At 42.5% G+C, this 15369-nt stretch overlaps 1 protein-coding gene across 3 annotated transcripts in view; it reads left to right on the forward strand.

Annotated features, from left to right (window-relative positions):
- GYG1 (glycogenin 1) overlaps window positions 1-15369 on the forward strand; it is a 76264-nt gene that overhangs the window by 28343 nt on the left and 32552 nt on the right. The window contains exon 1 of one of the 3 annotated variants that reach the window (XM_058730181.1): window positions 12678-13026. The exons of 1 other annotated variant lie outside the window; for it this stretch is intronic. In XM_058730181.1, the coding sequence (XP_058586164.1) occupies window positions 13020-13026 (7 nt within the window). In that variant the 5' untranslated portion in view covers window positions 12678-13019. Of the gene's footprint in view, window positions 1-12677; window positions 13027-15369 lie in introns of those variants that run through there. One more of the 3 variants, XM_058730180.1, reaches the window with a different exon arrangement.

Below are 15369 nucleotides of genomic sequence, written 5' to 3' on the forward strand. Positions count from 1 at the left end.
CTTACCATGTATCCAGCAGTTATGCTCTTTAGAGTTTTTTTATATTAAATATAATTTATTGTCAAATTGGTTTACATACAACACCCAGTGCTCATCCCAACAGGTGCCCTCCTCAATGCCCATCACCCACTTCCCCCTCTCCCCCATTCCCCACCAACCCTCAGTTTGTTCTCAGTATTTAAGAGTCTCTTATGGTTTGCTTCCCTCCCTCTCTGTAACTTTTTTCTCCCCTCCCCCTCCCCCGTGGTCTTCTGTTAAGTTTCTCAGGATCCACATATGAGTGAAAACACATGGTATCTGTCTTTCTCTGCCTGACTTATTTCACGTAGCATAATACCCTCCAGTTCCATCCATGTTGCTACAAATGGCCAGATTTCATTCTTCCTCATTGCTAAGTAGTATTCCATTGTATGTGTAATATGCTCTTTAGTGTTTACCCAAAGGAACTGAAAACGTAGCATGTGGCTGTTTACAGCAGCTTTATTCATAATTGCCAAAACTTGGAAGCAGCCAAGATGTCCTTCAGGAGGTGAATGGACAAATAATCTGTGGTACGTCCACACAATGGAATATTATTCAGCACTAAAAAGAAATGGGCTATCAAGCCTTTCATGAAAAGACGTGAAGGAATCTTCTATGCATATTACTGAGTGAAAAAAGCCAATCTAAAAGATGAGTGGTTGCCAGGGTGAGGAGGAAGGGAGGGATGAATAGGCAGACACAGAGGAAATTCAGAGCACTGAAACGATTGTGTACAATACTGCAATGCTGGGTACTTGTCATTATACATATGTCTAAGCCCATGGGATGTACAACACCAAGACTAAATCTTAATGTAAACTATGGACTTTGGATGATAATGATATGTCAGTGGAGGTTCACTGATCGTAACTAACATGGCATTATGGCGTGGGATGGTGATGGGGGGAGATTGTGCGTGTGTGAGGACAGGGGGGTATATGGCAACTCTGTACTTTCGGTTCAGTTTTCCTGTGACCTACAACCACTCTAAAAATAAATTTTGTTAGTTAAAAAAAAACATACCACATAACAAGATGTATAAGATGTTCCCTTCACGTAAACTGGGGGAAGGGATTACCTATATATTCACTTTTCTGATGCATGAAATGGTTACCTGTGGGGAGTAGCACAGGAGTTGGAGGAAGACTTTTTACCATACACCTTTTTATACTTATTTTTGAATGATTAAAAAAATTATTCAAAAAATTAAAATGATTAAAAATGTATGAAAACAGTCTGTCCTATCCCTTTCTTACAGTCAGTTAAAAAAAAAATCTCAGCATTGAAATACTGCCTCAAACAGTTAACTCTTTTCATTTTTTTTTTAACAGACCATCACACAGTGATCTATTTATTCTAACCCTAAAAATTTGGGCCCAATTTTCAATCTTCTTGAAACCAATAAAAGTATAAAGAAAATCTTATAAAATCTTCAAAAGAGAAAAATCAGATCTTAAAAGAATGTGGATTCTTGTATGACCCTCCACCATTTTTTTAAATTTATTTTTTATTTTTTTTAATGTTTATTTATTTCTGAGAGAGAGAGAGAGAGATACAGAGCACAAGCAGGAGAGGGACAGAGAGAGGAGACGCAGAATCAGAAGCAGGCTCTAGGCTCTGAGCTGTCAGCACAGAGCCCGATGCAGGGCTCGAACCCACAAACCACGAGATGATGACCTGAGCCGAAGTCGGACACTTAACCTACTGAGCCACTCAGGTGCCCCTCCACCATTTTTTTTTCTTATTTAAACTTTACCTTAAACATCAACTATCAGTCTTGATGATTTATCTGCTGTTTAAGGTCTTAACTGTAAAGCCTCCACTCCAAAAGATTCTGCAGGCAGGGAACATGTTGTGCTATGTCGTGGGCGTGTTGAAAACACCCAGCTGTCCTCACCAGCTGAGCATATTCCTTGGGAACCACTAGTAGCGGGGTTTCTGGACCTTTAAAAGTATTTTTTTTTTCTCCTGACCTCAAAAAACATCCACACACCTTCTCTAGACAAATGCCATTTCTTTCAGAACCGATTAGTCCAGGTCTGTCAGACAAATTGCTGTAACGGATATGTTTGGTAAAAGCCGTTCCTCTGCTTGTCGGTCAGGTAGTTATACCTTTCTTACAGATATGCCCTTATGAGTTTCACAGACAGTGGTCACAGGCTTTCCTGAATTTGATTCTAGCAGGTGGCAGGGCGGCTCTGCCCCTCCTTCCTTTGGGAGCACTCCCTTGCCTCCAGAAAGGGCTGCCCTCAGCTGACACCAACAGAACTTGCCAAAGAGTTCACATGCTGATTTTTTGATAGGCCCAGTGAGGTTAGATGCAATCACCACTCTTAAGCTTTTGGCCCGGCCAGAGGCTGGGTGTATCCCAATGATGTACCGTGACCGAACTGTTTGGGCTGTAGTGCCCTGTTTGGCAATAGTCTGGTGTAGTTTTATCAAATTCTGGCAACAGCTTTCAGCTCTGTAGTAGTCAAGGAAGATCCTGGCCTGCAGGAAGGGTTTTCCTGATGCGTACTGGCAGCAAAAAAATCTTCAGCTCAAGGTCAGTCCAAACTGCACAGATTCCGTGTACCCCCCAGCCCTTAAACTATTGATCACAAATCTGTTTCCGGAATATAGATGTTAGTAGATGATGTTTCCTAAATACTTGCCAATGAAAGTTAACGTGGTAGACATTTTAGTACATTTTTTGAGCTGTTTAAATCCAAATCAAAACTTTTATCTCAATCATCCAACAGAACAAAACCTGAACAACTTTGGGAGCCAAAGATTTATCTGGTTATCACACCAAGAAAAAAAAAATCCAAAAACAAAGAACTTGAAAGTTCATCGGAAGCAAAAGTGAAAACAACCAGAAGCATATGTTTAAGAGCCATGTAAAACAAAAGTGAGAAAGTATTTTTTTTAACATTTATTTATTTTTGAGAGACAGAGAGAGACAGAGCATGAACGGGGGAGGGGCAGAGAGAGAGGGAGACACAGAATCTGAAGCAGGCTCCAGGCTCTGAGCTGTCAGCACAGAGCCCAACATGGGGCTTGAACCCATGAACTGCAAGATCATGACTGAGCTGAAGTTGGACATTTAACCAACCGAGCCACCGAGGTGCCCCATGAAGAAGTATTTTAAAGCTCAAGGGCTAGGGGCGCCTGGGTGGTGCAGTCGGTTAAGCGTCCGACTTCAGCCAGGTCACGATCTCGCGGTCCGTGAGTTCGAGCCCCGCGTCAGGCTCTGGGCTGATGGCTCGGAGCCTGGAGCCTGTTTCCGATTCTGTGTCTCCCTCTCTCTCTGCCCCTCCTCCGTTCATGCTCTGTCTCTCTCTGTCCCAAAAAAAATAAAAAATTTAAAAAAATAAATAAATAAAGCTCAAGGGCTATATTGATCTGTGTGGAATAATAAAAAGTTACTTGTTCTGACTTTACTTTTAAAAAATCCTTAAAATACAGATTTTGAAAAAACCTTAAATATTCCTTAAAAAATTGTAGTGCCAGGACTCAGTAAATGTCTATTTCTACATAAACACCTCTTTAATTTATAAATGACCACAATAGCGCTAGGGACTCATCATTCTAAGAATTATATGTTACTATAATTACTCTGTGTGCAAAATAGCAATACATCAATGAATGGATCTTCTGAAAACATGTTGCTTTATTAAGAAGTTTTTTTTTAATAATAAGCTTGTTTTCAAAAATCTTCCGTAATCATTTCAAGCAAAACTGTGTGTATTCATGTATGACAAAAATACCTCTGGACACAGAATCTATTTATTGGCCCATAAAAGGCATATTCACACACCAAGGGTAAACAGTTTCTTAACCCCTCAGTTTCATCATTTTGTGTGCAAAATAGAGCTAATAAAATCTGCACAGGGCTGTTGAAAAGATTAAACGAGAATATATATGTAGTATGTATTCCTTACTGTGCCTTATAAAATTAGCTCTTCAAATAAATGTCTCTTCTCCTTCAACCAGAACTTATTTTTCTCTCTAATTATAGATGAAATAGTTTGTCCTCTGTAAAAGGAATTCCAGACGGATAAAGATATTTTAGGAGTTTAGGACATTCCAAGAAATCATTAAGTCTTTGTTCAGGTGAGCCCCCTCCCTGGAACAAGAGGCGGCTGGAACTATTCTAGAAGCTGCTGAGGAGTTACCGAAAGTGAAGTGGTATCCTTTGACACCAGCTTTTTCAGGACCTTAGAGCCTTCTTGGCTCTTTTTCACTTCAACTCACTCCTTCCCTGCCTGCTTGTGGGCTAGAAACTCTCTCAAGCTGCTTGCAACATTTGTCTGTCTTCTACTTTCTGCCCCTTTTGATCCTTCTTCAAAAATCCAGTGCCTCATTCATTCCTCCATTTCCTCTGTCTCAAAAGGAGAAGCAGCTGGAGAGAGCTTTCTGACACACTGCCTGAATTGGCAACAAGTGTCTCTGAGGTCCCAAATTCCGAGGAATGCTCTGCTTCCCACTCAAATTCCAGGGAGGCAGTGGAGTTTAAGAAGACCCAGACATGCCAGTCTCTAGTCAAATGACCTCGAGCAATTGTCTAACTTTTCTGAGTTTCAGTTATATCATCTGTCATATAGGGACAGTAGTTCTGCATGAACCAAAGAAAGCCATTTTTGCCTGGTGGAAAAGAAAAATCAAAACAACTTTTTGGGTTTCTAAACATTGTGTTCAACAGACATCCCTCAACCTCACACTCACCTTGGAGGTTCAAGGCTGGGACGGAGCTCAGAGACGTGGTGAGCCTGAGGGTTTGGGTGATGTCCAGTAATGTAAGAGGGCTCAGGACTGTGAAGAGATGCCTGCTACAACCTATAGTTTTGATGTTGTTTAAGCTGGAAGTTTAATTTTTTTTAAGAATAAAATTATTGCTAGAGTTCCAGTGGCCTTGTGAAAATATGCGTCCAGCTAGATTACCTGATAGGCTTTTTTGAGGATCAAATGATACAATCCACAAGAGAGTACTTTCTGTAATACATATTGTGCCCTAGAGGTTTGGTGACAATGGAATTCTCTCTTCAGGCAAAAGCTTACAGTCGACAGGTCACTAAGTCTTTGAATCGTAATGAACTTTGGGGTCATCTTCTCTAATCCTTCTCAGATGAGGCTCTGAGCGTACACATGCTGGAGAGTTAGAAGCAGATGGCATTGGCATGCTAAAGGAAAGTTAATTCTCCAGTAATACGTGTGGGGACTTATGTCCCCTGCCCTCTCAGTGTATTATGAATGGACCTCAGATCAGATAATCAACTTTATATAAAAACAATAACTTCCATTCTTCGTGACTCGTCCAGTTTTGGCAATGAACTCTGAAAGCTGACTGCCATTCTTATAAACTTAAACATACCCTACTATACAATCCAGTAATCCTGCTCCTTGCACTTGAGTATTCATGGCAGCTTTATTCATAAAACCCAAAGTAGAAGCAACCCAAATGTCCATCTGCTAGTGAATGGATAAATACATCTTGGTCTATGCATGCAAAAGAATTCTACTCAGCAATAAAAAGGCATGAACCATTGATACTCAACAGCATGAATAAACCTCAAAAACCTTATGCTAAAAGAAGTCAGATGCAAAAGACTACCTACTGTACGGCTGCAATTATATGAGATTCTAGAAAAAGCAAAGATAAATGGACAAAAGTCAGAGCTGTGTTTGCCAGGGGCCAAGATAGGGGGATGGGATTAACCACAAAGGCAGTAGAGGGAAGTTTTGGGGTGATTATGCTGATGGTCATATGATAGTATATATTTGTCAAAGCTCACTGAATTGTACAAAAGTAATTTTTATTATATATAAATTATGCTATAATAAAGCTTATTTTAAAGAAAAGGTAACTGCCAAAGAGATTATCTTAAGTTTTAGTCTTATAACCAACTAATTTAAAGGATTTAACCCAGAAACTAACCCAGAAACTAAAAGATAACAAATATGGTAACTAAAGTTTTAAAGGTGGTATAAAGGGGCGCCTGGGTGGCTCAGTCGGTTAAGCGGCCGACTTCGGCTCAGGTCACGATCTCGCGGTCCGTGAGTTCGAGCCCCGCGTCGGGCTCTGTGCTGACAGCTCAGAGCCTGGAGCCTGTTTCAGATTCTGTGTTTCCCTCTCTCTCTGCCCCTCCCCTGTTCGTGCTCTGTCTCTCTCTGTCTCAAAAATAAATAAATGTTAAAAAAAAAATTAAAAAAAATAATAAAGGTGGTATATATTCAAAGTGTTCAGAGTTAGAGATCCTGGACAACTTTATTCCTGCTTTTTGAGCACCTACCATGTTGTTATCGTGTTAGTGGTAAAATAAGTAATAAAAGTACGATTGAAAGATCAAGCAATTACTTTGTCTTTTTAACTAATCTTAAACTAATTACAGAAAGTTATTCCCATGTCTGAATCAGCCTCTCTAATTTATGGAATCTTCATTTTACTGACAAACCACTACAAAAATCTCCAGAGTCACCCACATTGAGCTGAAATTTCATTTTCTGTGCTCTACTCCCACTAGAAAGCTCTGATCATTTAATTATTTACTAATTAATTCAACATGCCTCCCCCACTTCCAAAGGATCCACTTCATACATGAGGCAAGGGTAATAATGAGGGAAAAACTTAAAGCACAAGTCAGTGCAGGGTAAAAACTAGAAGTAGCTGCAATTTTTGCCATGAGTTTCCAAGCGGACCAAAAAACGGGGAAACCTGTATAGATATAAGATTCAAAATGTCTACAAGATGAAGAAAAAACTATTAAGAAGATGCAACATTCTTTCTGATACTAAGACCAGGATGAAAGCTTTCCGATGGATCCTCTGAAAGAAGAAACAGTGTGACACAGCAAATATCATCAACAGCACATAGGAAAAGCCGCAGTGACTTTTCTGTGGCATCCTCCATCCACAGAAAAAGCCAAGAACATAATGCCACTCTACAGAGGGAAACATGGTGTCTGCAGGGAAAAGGTGGCAGGGGAGTGACTTTTCACTGCACACATCTCCTTTGCAGCTTTTGAATAGTATTCAACCTACACACATAACCAAGCAGTGGGAAGGACCTCTACAAATTATTAGCTGCATAATGTTAGGCAGGTTCTGTGTCTCACCTCTATATTGGGGGCTAGAAACTATCTATCTCGTTAGATTGTTGGTAAGGTTACATGATTTAACATGTATAAAAAACTTAGCATCAGGTAAGTGTTAGCTGTCACTAATGACAATGCCGAAGTGGAATTTTGTAAAGATTGTCTTGTCATGAAGCAAAACAGTGTTGTTCCTTGTATAAAGCTCAGTGAAAATCCCATTTGAGTCAAGAATATAAATTTAGAGTCTCTACTAGATGTGAAAATCAGTTGTCATGCCTGTGGAGTTTATACAGCTAACAGATCTAATTTATTAAATTTTGTAAAATTTTTATTTATTTTTGAGAGAGAGAGACAGAGTGTGAGTGGGGGAGGGGCAAAGAGAGAGGGAGACACAGAATCTGAAGCAGGCTACAGCCTCTGAGCTGTCAGCACAGGGCCCGATACGGAGCTCAAACCCACAGACCACAAGATCATAACCTGAGCTGAAGTCAGACGCTTAACCGACTGAGCCACCTAGGCACCCCAGTAACAGATGTAATTTATTTTAATTTTGTTATGTGTTTTATTTATTTTTTTTTTTTTAAATTTTTTTTCAACGTTTTTTATTTATTTTTGGGACAGAGAGAGACAGAGCATGAACGGGGGAGGGGCAGAGAGAGAGAGGGAGACACAGAATCGGAAACACGCTCCAGGCTCCGAGCCATCAGCCCAGAGCCTGACGCGGGGCTCGAACTCACGGACCGCGAGATCGTGACCTGGCTGAAGTCGGACGCTTAACCGACTGCGCCACCCAGGCGCCCCTGTTATGTGTTTTAAAAGACAATGTATTACTAAGCATTGTTGAAAAAAATTAAGGAAGATATAAATAAATGAGAAAACATCTCATGCTCATGGATCAGAAGGCTTAAGTTTTTAAGTGGTCAGTTCCCGCAAATTGATCTAAAAATTCAATACAGAGGCGCCTGGGTGGCTCAGTCCGTTGGGCAGCCGACTTTGGCTCAGGTCATGATCTCGCTGTCTGTAAGTTCGAGCCCCGCGTCGGGCTCTGTGCTGACCGCGCAGAGCGTGGAGCCTGTTTCGGATTCTGTGTCTCCCTCTCTCTCTGACCCTCCCCCGTTCATGCTCTGTCTCTCTCTGTCTCAAAAAATAAATAAACCTTAAAAAAAAAAAAATTCAATACAATCTCTGTCAAACCCCATCTTCTTTTATTGCGAAAATCAATAAACTGACCCTAAAATTCATATGGAAATGCAAGTGACCCAGAATAGCCAAAACAATGTTGAAAAAAGAACAAAAATGGAGGACTCACTCTTCTCAATTCCAAACTTACTACAAGCTGCAGAAATGAAGACAATCTAGAATTAGCATTAGGATAGACACATAGATCAGTGGAGTAGAATGAGTCCAGAACTCATTGTCACATTTATGTTCAACTGATTTTCAAAAAAGGTGCCAAGACCATTCAAAGGAGAAACAATTGTCTTTTCAATAAATGGTGCTGGGACAATTCAGTACTCACATGCAAAAGAAGGAAGTTGGACTTCCATGTCATGTGACACACACAAATTAACACAAAATGGATTATAGACTTAAATTTAAGAGCTAAAACTGTAAAATTCTTAGAAGAAAACATAAGGGCAAATCTTCACGATGGGGAGTTAGGTAGTGGTTTCTTAGACATGACACCAAAAACATAAGCAAAAAGAAAAATAAATAAATTGGATTGTGTAGAAATCTAAAGCTCTTATGCTACCAAAAAATACTATCAAGGAAGTCAAAAAGTCAACCCACAGAATAGGAGGATATATTGCAAATCACACACACACACACAGACACACACACCCATATGTATATATATATAATTATAATATATTAATAAATAAAAATGTATATTTATAATCTTTATCATAAATCATACATACCTGATAAGGGCTTGTACCCAGAATATATAAAGAACTCTTACAACTGAATGATAAAAAAAACAATTCAATTTAAAAATCAGTAAAGTGTTTTAACAGACATTTCTCTAAAGAAGATATGCAAAGGGACAATAAGCACATGAAAAAATGCTCAACATCGTAAGTCACTAGGGAAATGCAAATCAAATGCACCACGAGATACTTACTACTCCAATCCCATTAGGACAGCTATAATACAAGACAATATTGGCTAAGAAATTCTCATACCAAGGGTAATGCCAAATGATGCAGGCACTTTGGAGAACAGTCTGGCCATCTTAAAAATGTTAAAGATAGAGTTACCATATGATCCAGCAATTCTATGGTTGGTATATATCCAGGAGGAGGTTAATATATATTATATATAAATAAATATATACCTCACTATATAATTTAAAACATATGTATATATATAGAGAGAGAGAGCAAGAGAGAACAAGTGAGCAGAAACTTGGACACAAATATTCATGGCAGCATTATTTGTAATAGCTGAAAAGTGGAAACTACCCAAATGTTCATCAGCATGTTTATTCATGAAATGAATAACTAAAATGTTATATATCCATATAATGAAATATTATTTGGCAGTAAAAAGGAATAAAACACTGATACCACAACATGGAAGAACCATGAAAATATGGAAGTAAGTGAAAGAAGCCAGTTACAAAAGACCACATATAGGTAAATCTTTCTAGACAAATCTATAGAGACAGAAAGATTAGTCGTTGCTGAGGGCTAGGGAAAGAGAGAACGAGGAGTGACTGCTTATAGCTATAGTTTTCTTTTTGAGTGGTGTAATGTTCCAAAGTTAGACTGTGATGATATTTGCACAATTCTGTGAATATACTAAACGCCATCTAATTGTATACTTTAAATGGCTGAATTTTATGGTATGTGAATTATATCTCAATAATTTTTTTAAAGGCGTTGTAACTAGTCAACAGGCCCTTGCAACTTGTCAAGTTTGAGACTCCAGTTTCATTCAAGTGAAGAATGAACAACTTTGGGCCTCCCAGGATAATGTTTCTTGAATAAGCTTTCAATTGGAATCACTGGCAACAATTCTGGGTGCAGATTTTGTGTGTTACCAATTAAGGGCAAAATTTTAAATAGTTAGTTAACTAGTTAGTTCCTGTGTCTAGCCAGATGTGGTGTATCTGTTTCATGGACTATCCGTGGGAACTGTTTGTGTCTTAGGCCAGCAGATCGTCCTCTGCTCTACAATATATTTCCAGGTCAGTTGCTTCCTCCATCAATTAGAGTGTGTGCTCAAGGGAATGCAAACTGATTTCAACATTATCTTAAACAAAACATAATTAGGAAGGTAAGCATCCTGCCAAAAAAATTACATAATGCATTCCAAAACTAACTAAAAATGAATTGTGGACCAACCATGCTAAATATACACATTGAGCATAGGTTTAAATGGTTAATAGTTATGTTAACAGTTACTAGTACTCATGTAGCTTTTCTTTTTAAACTTATATAAATCTTTCTTTTAGGATTTAGACATTCTGCTACACAAATTTCACCAGAAAAAAGTTAACAAATTAAATTCTCAAATGTTTGTCTCACTACATGTATCCACTGCTTCTAAATCCTTACAACTCGAATGTTCAAACACCTTGCTATTCAAAATGGTCCCCAACCTGGATATCACCCAGGGAAGTCCACTCCAAACTACTGAGTCAGAATCTGTATTTTAACAAGTTCCCCAATTTGTGTGTACATTACAGTTTGAGAGGCGTTGCCCTCCTACCTCAATGTAGAGCAGCCTCAGGAAAACTAGGCAGTGGGCCGCTATTAGTAATCTTGGTTGAGACAGCATTGTAGCAACCTCAAAATGCCCCTATTTGATATAAAATGGGGAAAGCTATACACTTTCTCTCACTGTAAATATGCATGAAACACAGGAAAGAAGGCTGTGGTGACCAATCTTACTTAAACATCCTGGAGTATGGAGAGAGAGGAACTTGTTCCTTAGGAAAGCTTCCTTGCTATTCTAGTTGTCCCCAGACCTTCCTCCTGGCTTTGCCCTTTTGGGCCCAGCTTCACCGTTTGTGAAAGTCCAGCCTGGACACTTAGCTGTCAAGCAGTAGGTGGTAAAAAAGTCACTAATGGCAGCACAGTTCCTGAGTGAAAGATGAAAACCTCACTGTTCCAGGTCCACTTACCAGCATGGAAAGAAACAATCTACACCTTAAATACAACTGTTTTCTCTCTCCCGGGTAGGTACAGTTCAAGTACAGGCTTCATATTCCTTAAAGAGTGCCAACTGTTCTAAAGCCACAGGGTTTGAATATATGGAAACCCATGCACTGTACCTTTGCCCCCCCCCCCCATTTCTACTTTCTGCAAAGGAAGTTGATAAAGCCAGCTAACCAGGATGTCTTCCCAAGCGCATCAGTGGTCTCCATGCCAGGGTGGGGTTGGAGGAAGGGGAAGGATTCAAGAGAGTCTCCTGGAAGATGATAATTAAGATGCTGATTCTTGGGTTCTGCCCTTAAGATTCTGATTCAGGGGGGACCTGGGTGGCTCAGTTGGTTAAGTGACCAAGTCTTGATTTCCACTCCAGTTCATGAGGTGGAGCCCATAAGGTGGAGCCCATGTGGGGCTCTGCACCAACAGCGGGGAGCCTGCTTGAGATACTCTTTCCTCTCTCTCTGCCCCTCACTTGCTCAATCTCTCTCTCTCTCTCTCAAAATAAATAAATAAACATAAAAAAATGACTCAGGAGGTCTGGACTTAGGACCAAAACTTAACATTTTAATAAGTGCCCTAAGCATTCTGATATAGGAGGTCCAGGCCTACACTTGAGGAAACAGTGAGATAATTAATTTAAGAAATAGTAATACCACCTTTGCAATAGAATGCTTATTCTTAAGAATATATTTCATTTTTTGTATTGATGTTGGTAATTTCCTATTTGGCTCCCATTCAGCATTTACAGGGCAACTAATATTTGCAGAGAAATGTACTACCTGCTGCTTTCCTGGTATATTTGGACTGGGTGGAGGGGATGGTGAGAGGAGAAGGGTGTGATCACAACAGAGAGACATTTCTCAACTTCCTAGAGAAATGATTTGTGAAACAGATTAACCTGAACAAGTACATTACCCAACAACAGTTACCATAATTTGCTAAATTTTTTAGGGCACCAAGGTACCAGCAATGTCATGGCCATACTGGCAGGAAGGGTCAGTTCTGTAAACCAAACTGCCTACCTTCTCCACTTAGTGAAATGACCACAGGCAAGTAATGTCACCCTTCTGCAACTCAGTTTCTTCATCTGTAAAATGAGGATTGTAATACCCACCTCATCGAGCTGATATAAGGATTAAAATGAAATACTATCTAATCGATGCAGAGGGCTCCAAGAATGTAAATCCTATAGTGAAGTTTCATTCGTCAAAGCCACAAAACCATTGTGAGAACACTGAGAAATGTTTACAGAGGCTGATTTGTAATTTGATTGGTAGGTGAAAAGAGTGAAATTTAAACTTTATTTCAAACAGTTCAAGTGAATTATTGTGACCACAGTGGTCGTCGGTTTTTGTGTCTTAGGGTTCTCTAACCCAAGGCTGTTTCTTCAGGAGTTGGTGCTGCTGATGTCACGCTCGGTCCCAAAGTCCCGCTCCAAATCCCCGGTCTAGTGGGGGATGCGGAGGCACGAGGTCCCAGGCAGGTGCCCCTCGGGAGCAGGACCAGAGGTGCCAGGGAGCTGGACCCGGGCCCAGCCCCGAAGGTGCTGGGGCTGGCAGGGGACCCGGGCCGGCCGCTCAGCTGGGAGGATGCCGGCGGGCGCGGGGAGCGTGCGCGGCCACGTGACAGCCGCTATAAGAGCGCTCCGGGCGGACGCTCAGCTCCCGCCGCGCCTCCTCGCTGGCCGCGCTCTCGCCCGGCGCCCGGCTTCTCCCAGCCACCAACCTGCGGCTGCGGCGGCCGCCCGCCCCTACCCGGCAGCACCATGACAGGTAACGCGCCTCGCCGCCCACCGCCCCCCGGACCTCCGACTCCCAGTCCCGCGCCGTCTCCCCGCCCCTCAGCCTCGGGGGAGTTGCCGGCAGGACTAGGACCGCCGCAAAGTTGCAGGCTGGCTGCAGCCGGGCGTGCCGCTTCCTGCGTCAGCCGCTGCCCGGCCGCCCCTGGCGCTGGAGCTGCCGCCTCGAGCCTGGGGCGCCGTCATGGGGGGCAGCCTGGCGGGGCCTGGGCCCTCTGCCGAAGCCCCCGCTCCTGCTTCCGTCTCCGTGCCCTTCCTCTTGCTCTCGCCGTGAAGGGCGGACGGGCGGAGCAGCTGCGGCGGGGCTGGGTGGGGGTGGGGAGCCGGCTCCTGGGGGCGCCAGTCCCGAGCCCCGGAGCGCGGCGCGATCGTGGGCGGCCGCCCCCGCCTCCCACAAGCAGGAACACCTAGAAGGGCCGGCCGCGAGACGGGGACGCCTGCGGCCCCGGCCCGGCACCTCCGCCGCCCGCCCGGGCGCTGGCCGCCACGCTGAGACTATTTTTAGGCCTTTGGGGCTGGGTTGCGGAAAGCCAGAGCCAGGGGAGTGCCCTGGGGGAGCGGGCCCCGTGCGGTGGGCGTGCGCCGGCCCACTTGTTGCAGGGGTCGAATCTGCCCCGAGAAAAAGAAGCTCCAAGATAACCGGTCCTTCCAATGTTGACGAGGCTAATCGCGTGGTTGTTACAGCAATTGAACTGCTAAAAGATTGCAGATGTACCCAGAGTTCGGTTATATTCTACCCAACTGTCATTGGTCTTTTCTGTTCATTTGTAATGTTTGCTGGGTGTTCCAGCTTATGTTTTTAAGCATTTGTCCTGTACTTCGTTTTGGATATCATACATACCCTTGCTTCTTTAAATCCTGTTTACCTTATTAAACTCTTATCCAGGTTCCCCTGGAATCAGGACTGCCTTTCAGTTAAAACATTAGTCATTATCCCACCTCCGTCCCCTCCGCCCCTCCATATTAAATACTCTTGGACCGACTGCCTGAAATGTTGCCATCTTACGATGGTTTTAAGGAACAAGTAAAGGTAGACATTGATGGGGATGTCAAGTGACAGGTGTCATTGTTCTGAACTTTCCTACAATGTGACTAGGCAGGAAGCCCATGGCCCTTGAGGTGTTGGGGGACACCAGTTTTCTACAACTTAATAGTGAGCCTGTTTGGGAAGAGAGTCCAACAGGGTATGAAGATGCCCTCTGGTTAGAGGCTGGCTCATGTGCTGGCCCCTTTGATAACCTACAGCTTTCTCCCACTTCTCCACGGAATTTGCTCTGCCTCTAGCCTCCACATTGGAAAATGGGCAAGGGGAGAATGGGAAAGCACATGACTTCGTGACGAAATGTCCCAACTCCTTGGTTGGACAGTGTCCCAGGTGACCCCTGCCAAATGTATCCTATACATTTGGATGCCTACCAACTTGCCAAAATCCCCTTAGAGATAGAGTATGCCCAGAATACTCCCAGAATAGAGGATTCCCAGAATCCTCCCAGGGAAGAACTGGAGAAATCCTAAAGGCTGGGTGGTGGTCTTGGCAGGGAGGGGCTTGTTCAGTAGGAAGAATAATCTGTGTATTTGCCTTCCCTTCTGGCAACTGAGTGATTATTGAGTGTGTGTGTTGGGGGAGGGGGTCCCAGGGTGCAGGGTAAGGGTGCTGCTTGCTTCTCCAAGGAAAAGGAAGCAGGTTTATTTGTGATTACGAAGTGGTCCCTAAATCCAATTAACAGTGATTGGCCACTGTTCAGATAGAAGCACCAAGGAGGGAAGGCCTGAGGAGGTGATTTTTGAGCAGAGACTCAGTGACTGTTGAGATGTGGTGAGTGGTGTGGGAGCCTTTGCTCCAGGTTGAGGAAATAGTCTGTAAAGCCCGAGGCTCGGCAGAAGCCTAAGCATCAGAATGAAGAATGTGGCCTCTGCTTTCAGGTGCTCTCAGTTGAGGTCATTAGTTGGATTTGTGCTTGGCTGAAAATACTTGTAGGAGAAACAGAAAATGTACTTCTTGATTTCTTCATTACCACTGTTAATTGCCTGAGGTTCACCTGGTGTTAAGCTACCATTTAGTCTGATAATTGTGCATGTTCGAACTCTAAATTGGATTTAATTTTTATAACTTACTCGGCCTGTGCTTTTGCCAAAGAATGGTCTTGAGTTAGTCTTAAAGTGGTCATTTAGGTTCTTCCCCCACTCCCAAAGAGGCTGCTCCTTCATTAACAAAGGAAATTGATCTCAGAGGAGCTAAGTTTTCCCAAGTTAGTGGTTGAAAAGACTCCTGGGGTAGTTTTCTCCGGGTAGGATATTATAATGAGTGTGGATTTTT

This window comes from Neofelis nebulosa, chromosome 5 (genome assembly GCF_028018385.1).
Source record: "Neofelis nebulosa isolate mNeoNeb1 chromosome 5, mNeoNeb1.pri, whole genome shotgun sequence".
Classification (NCBI taxonomy): domain Eukaryota; kingdom Metazoa; phylum Chordata; class Mammalia; order Carnivora; family Felidae; genus Neofelis; species Neofelis nebulosa.